Here is a 6000-nt window from a genome sequence, read left to right as displayed (position 1 = left end):
ACGCATACTGTATAGACAAACATAGGCTGGGATTCAATCCAATACTGTATAAACACACATAGGCTGGGATTCAATCCAATACTGTATAGACACACATTGGCTGGGATTCAACACAATACTGAATAGACACACATAGGCTGGGATTCAATACAAGGCGTGTTATAGAGCACTAGACAGCTGATAATGCAACTTCAGCAGACATTCGTATGCATTTCCCATTAATGTGATCTCCGTGAATGGGGAAATTGCCGTGGGGGCATTGTCATCTGTCCAGTGCACTGTTCTGTAACACACCTTGGATTGAATCCAGGCCATAGTGTTGTTCTGTACTGCTGCCTGAGCTCAGAGCATTGGATTAGTAACTGATAGGTCGCTGGTTCGAATCCTGGAACCGACAAGGTGAAGAATCTGTAATTGTGCCTGTGAGCAAGGCACTAAACCCAATTCCTTCAGGAAAGCCAGAAAAATGGCTGACCATGGCTATGACCCCACTCTCTGCAGGTGTCTCAGGGGGAGTTGGGATATGCAACATACACATTCAAATTCTCACAAGTACAAACTACACGTGTGGAATAGGACAAATATAATATTATAGTCACCATACTATTGAGCCTGACCTGAATAATCTCATGACTGTTTTAATCTTATCATCATGTCAGGTATCTACAGTTTCTCTTTCCCTGTTAGGAAACATGTTGATGACGTCAAAACAACAGCAAACTCCATTCCATGCAGCGATGGTAAAAGACAAGATAGGTATCTAAAGAGAAAGAAGGATAGACATCGGCTCAGGAGGGACGTGTCACAAATGGCATCATATTCCCTTCATTCTGCACTACTTTGACCAGGGCCCTAGTGCACTATAAAGGGAATAGGGTGCCTTTTGGGAAGAAACCCACGTGTTCCTCCCACAACACAATCCTCCTTCTTAAAGGCAAGAGACTGAAGCACTCAACTTCTCCTGGACATCTGTGAGGCGGAGAAGAGAGCTGAAGTACCTTTCGTGGGATGAACGTCAGTCCACAAACGTGAGATAGAAAAACCAGCATGGAAGATGATCTTAGTGAGTAACAGCTTTATAACATAGGTATTATATGATGTGAATTACGAAAACATTTAGAAAAGTTCCATTATATAAGAACAACTGAACAGCTGTCAGGAGGCGTCTCTGAACCTGACATGTATTGTTTTATGTCTGCTACAGCTCCTTTACTAAAGGAGGAAGAGACATCAGACTTCGGTGAGTATGGCTCAATTCCTTTATGGTCAGACAGATGGTCAGAGAATGAATAAACCCCAATTCCCTGTGTTGTCAAACAGCGAATGGATAACCTTTTTTATACTAGAGCATACAGTATACGCACAGCGTTTCCAAAAGAATGTACCTGTAACGATCCCGGCAGTCTGAGTCGGGTCCTGTCTGGTGACTAGTTTTTCCTGTTCGTGATCTCCAGTTTCCCGAGGGTTCGGGAACGCTCCGGGGAGCTCTCTTGTTTTCCGCACCTGCATCCCATCAGCAATCTGCACACCTGGTCCTGATCATCACCCTTCTTAGGCTCTGGCCGAACATCCAGTTCCTGCCGGATCGTTAGCCATGAACAGTAGGTTTATCAGTGTATCAGTCCTAGAGCTTCTAGCGTTAGTTTTGTTGTTTTGTACCTTGTTGGTCTATTGTTTACTTACCTCCGTTTTTGTTCCATCTACAGTCACTCGTCCGGAACCTTCACCCTACCTCTGCCTGATGGTCGGCGGCTGCCGAGCCATCATTGGACCAACAACTGCACCCTCAACAACTCATCCACGCCGCCCGCTCTGTTCCCTGGATTATTCTGCACCTTTTGAATCTGTAATAAACCCTCACCTTCGTTCAACTCTCCTTGTCCTGGTCTGCTTCTGGGTTCTGTCTGAGGGAACTGTGACAGTACCAAGCCAAAGAATGTACAGAAATCCAGATCACATTATTCTCTCATAAATAATACATGGTTCAGAGTAAACTATGTAATCCTTGAATCAATGTTGCAAAGATACTAGGACAAACATTTTCATTATAGGTTCTGTCGATGGAGTATACCTAGGTGAAAGATCCACACCAATAGGTGTTGCATCACCCTATCCCGTTGAGAATGACAGCCATGCAGATAAGATAACAGTTGTATTGGACAAATAAAACTAGTGATGCAATAGCTAGGCTTCACTATTGCTGTAAGCTGAATATGGTCCCTGTGGTCCCTGTGAATCTAATTGAATGACTTTAGTAACTGATAATGATGAAACTGCATTACAGTTTGTACTTCCACAGATTCAGAGCAGCCGGCTTATCTGAGGATAGTTCTGGTGGGTAAAACTGGAGCAGGGAAGAGTTCAACAGGCAACACCATCCTGTGGAAAGATGCCTTTACAGAAGAGGTTGCTTTTGTGTCTGTAACTGAAAAATGTGAAAAACAGAGTGGAGAGGTGGGTGGGAGGAAGATTGATGTCATCGACACCCCGGGACTCTTTGACACAACCATATCTCAAGAAGAGATGACAAGTGAAATAGTCAGGTGTGTAGAGGAGTCAGTCCCAGGACCTCATGCCTTCCTGCTGGTGATCAGACTGGGGAGGTTCACAGAGGAGGAGAGGAACACTGTGAAGTGGATCCAGGAGAACTTTGGAGAAGAATCCTTAAAATACACCATCATTCTGTTCACTGGTAAAGATCAGTTGAAGGGGAAAACAGTTGAAGAGTGTCTGAAACCTTGTGTTTCACTTCAGAAACTGATCGAAAGTTGTTCGGGAAGGTACCATTGTCTCAATAATGATCAGAGGGATGACCGTGTTCAGGTCACACAGCTGTTGAGGAAGATAGAAGAGATGGTGGAGATGAATGGAGGAGAGCACTACACCAATGAGATGTACCAGGAGGTTCAGAGGAAACTGAGAGAGGAGGAGGAGAGAAAAAAACAGGAGATGGAGGAGGAGAGGAGGAGAAAGGAGGAGGAGATACTGGAGGAAGAGAAGAGGAGACGGGAGGAAGAAAAGAGGAGACGGCAAAGTTTAACGTCAGTAGCAGCTGCAGTACTTGTTGCTGCTGCTGAAGTAGTATTGGCCATGTCATTTGGACCAGTTCTGTTTGTTTTGGAAGCTTTAGGTAATTTGGGCAATAAAGAGAAGACGGTAAAAAACAGAAGTACCACAGATGGAAATTAGCTACTGTATTCAGAAGCTAGTAGAATACTTACAATACGAATGTTAAGCATGGTCCTCGATTAATTAATAAACACATTAAGTGATAAATAATAACATGTATACAGCAGGTGATTAAAAAGAATACAATCAGATCATTTGGGTCATTTGATTAATCTATTTGTGATTCAAAGTGTGTTAAAGAGGCAAACTTCTAATTTACATGGAAATATGGAAATATGTAGGTAGACTATTGTGTTTTTAATCCTGTATGAATGTTTATAATGTATTGTAAAGCAACTTTATATGTATTTTAAATTTGTCAAATAAAATCAATTAATTAATTAATTCAATCTTCATGACTTCATACTGTAACTGGGTAGTTCTACCAATTTGGTGCCTTTTGAGAAGTGTAACTTGGTAAAAAAACAAAAAACTTTTGATTAATAATTAATTCATGAATAACTTTTGACCTAATTTTAACATTCAATTTGCCTATTAAGTGCCAAATAAAGTAACATGGTTGACCATAACAGGGTTGACCATAACATGGTTGACCGTAACAGGGTTGACCGTAACAGGGTTGACCGTAACATGGTTTTGTATTATCTAATTAGCATAATAATACATCTGTCTGTTAAAGCTAGTGTAGTGTCTTAGAGTCTAGGATTTTGCTGATGTTGCAAATGGTGTAACAGATAAACTTTACTCTACTTTGCTGAAACATCTGGAAATCATTACTAAAGTTCCTGGAAAAAAGGACATGGGGAGAGATGTGAAAAAGGCCAGGGATTGGATATTAGAATCACGCCATACTATGTCATATATGATATAAATACCATGTCTTGAACAGAGAGAGGGGGGAATAGCAAATTACAGAATTGGCTCCTGCTGTTCTTCAGATATCTGCAGATATCTGTAAATTTGATGCTGAAACTCTTTGTTATAATAAACCTTTATAAACAAAGTACAGTGTCGGCGGACTTCTTATCATCATGGCATAGATCAGCATCGTTGTCTTGGACACCACAAGGGTTTTTATTTATTTTTACTATTTTCTACATTGTAGAATAATAGTGAAGACATCAAAACTATGAAATAACACATATGCAATCATGTAGTAACCAAAAAAGTGTTAAACAAATCAACATATATTTGAGATTTGAGATTCTTCAAAGTAGCCACCCTTTGCCTTGATGACAGCTTTGCACACTCTTGGCATTTTCTCAACTAGCTTCATGAGGTTGTCACCTGGAATGCATTTCAATTAACAGGTGTGCCTTGTTAAAAGTTAATTTGTGGAATTTCTTTCCTTCTTAATGTGTTTGAGCCAATCAGTTGTGTTGTGACAAGGTAGGGGTGGTATACAGAAGATAGCCCTATTTGGTAAAATACCAAGTCCCTAATATGGCAAGAACAGCTCAAATAAGAAAAGAGAAATGACAGTCCATCATTACTTTAAGACATGAAGGTCAGTCAATACGGAACATTTCAAGAACTTTGAACGTTTCTTCAAGTGCAGTCACTAAAACCATCAAGCGCTATGATTAAACTGGCTCTCATGAGGACCACAACAGGAAAGGAAGACCCAGAGTTACCTCTGCCCAGAGGATAAATTCATTAGAGTTAACTGCACCTCAGATTGCAGCCCAAATAAATGCTTCAAAGAGTTCAAGTAACAGACACATCTCAACCTCAACTGTTCAGAGGAGACTGCGTGAATCAGGCCTTCATGGAAGATGGACAGGGACTCTGCTGTCCTAGCATTCAAAAATGAATGTATTCAACTATTTTATTCAACTCTAATTTATTCTCCCATGGTGATTTCATCAGACACAAAATATACTACGTTTCGATCAGAGTTGGATCTTGGTCTGGTCATTTAAAAAACATTTATTTTTTATTTTTTATTTGATACGTTCTTCTGTCCTGCACATGATACGTTGGATGTGCATATTTTTCTATTAAATGGTTAACAACATTATCCTAATCTGACTTTGGTGCAGATCGTGTTGTTCTTTACATTACCGTCTCTGGTAAACACACACTATATCATTTGTATTTGTCACATGCACAGGATACAGAAGGTGTAAATGGTACAGTGAAATGGTTACTTGCTTATTTGCATAGTAGCAATATCAAAAATAGAAAGTGTCCAGATAAAAATATTTTATAAATATTTTATAATTATTAGATGATTCTCACTTGTCTAAGTTGATGGGTCATGTGAAAGAAATGCTATAACCACCCCTCAGCCATATCCAGCTAAGTGGATGGGTCACTAATGTCTAGAGATGTACACATGTTCATGAAATACAATGGATGGCCGTAATCAGCCCCAGACACACCTGGCTAACTTGATGGTAATCCTCTGGCGAAGTGGAGTCTGCAGGTAGCTCAAGCTAACCAACTAGGTTCAATGTTAGCTAGCTAGCTAACATTAGGCTATAGCTAGCAATCCAAATGGATTTCTGAGATACTAATAATATTACTACACAGATCATACAAGTAACGTTAGCTAGCGAGCCAGCAAGCTAACGTTTGCTAGCTAACTAACAGTACGCTTGAACTTGCATTGAAAATGACTTTATTACAAAATTAGAAACATATAATATCTGAAAATGTAGCTAGACTCTTACCCGTATACATGGATGAACGCTTCACAGCAGACTGCTACCCCTTTAACTCTGCTTTTTTTTTTGTAGTTACAGCTTGTTTGGCCCGCTTTGTGTCAAGTCACTCCAGTTCACACTGACCGTAGTAGTAGTCCATCACAACTTTTTCCCACTGATCTTTGTCTATAGCGCCTGCTAAATTCAAAGCAGCAATGTTGTT

At 40.2% G+C, this 6000-nt stretch overlaps 1 protein-coding gene across 1 annotated transcript in view; it reads left to right on the top strand.

Moving 5' to 3' along the window:
- Positions 1–1047: 1047 nt before the first annotated feature.
- LOC121553868 (GTPase IMAP family member 8-like) overlaps positions 1048–6000 on the top strand; it is a 71294-nt gene continuing 66341 nt past the window's right edge. Inside the window, exons 1-3 of the mRNA XM_045214222.1 lie at positions 1048–1063; positions 1205–1240; positions 2300–3041. Coding sequence (XP_045070157.1) covers positions 1048–1063; positions 1205–1240; positions 2300–3041 — 794 coding nt within the window. The remainder of the gene's footprint in view (positions 1064–1204; positions 1241–2299; positions 3042–6000) is intronic.

Source organism: Coregonus clupeaformis, unplaced genomic scaffold, assembly GCF_020615455.1.
Source record: "Coregonus clupeaformis isolate EN_2021a unplaced genomic scaffold, ASM2061545v1 scaf0217, whole genome shotgun sequence".
NCBI lineage: Eukaryota > Metazoa > Chordata > Actinopteri > Salmoniformes > Salmonidae > Coregonus > Coregonus clupeaformis.
Note: the sequence above shows the minus strand (reverse complement) of the source record. Positions and strands in the feature narration are given on the sequence as shown.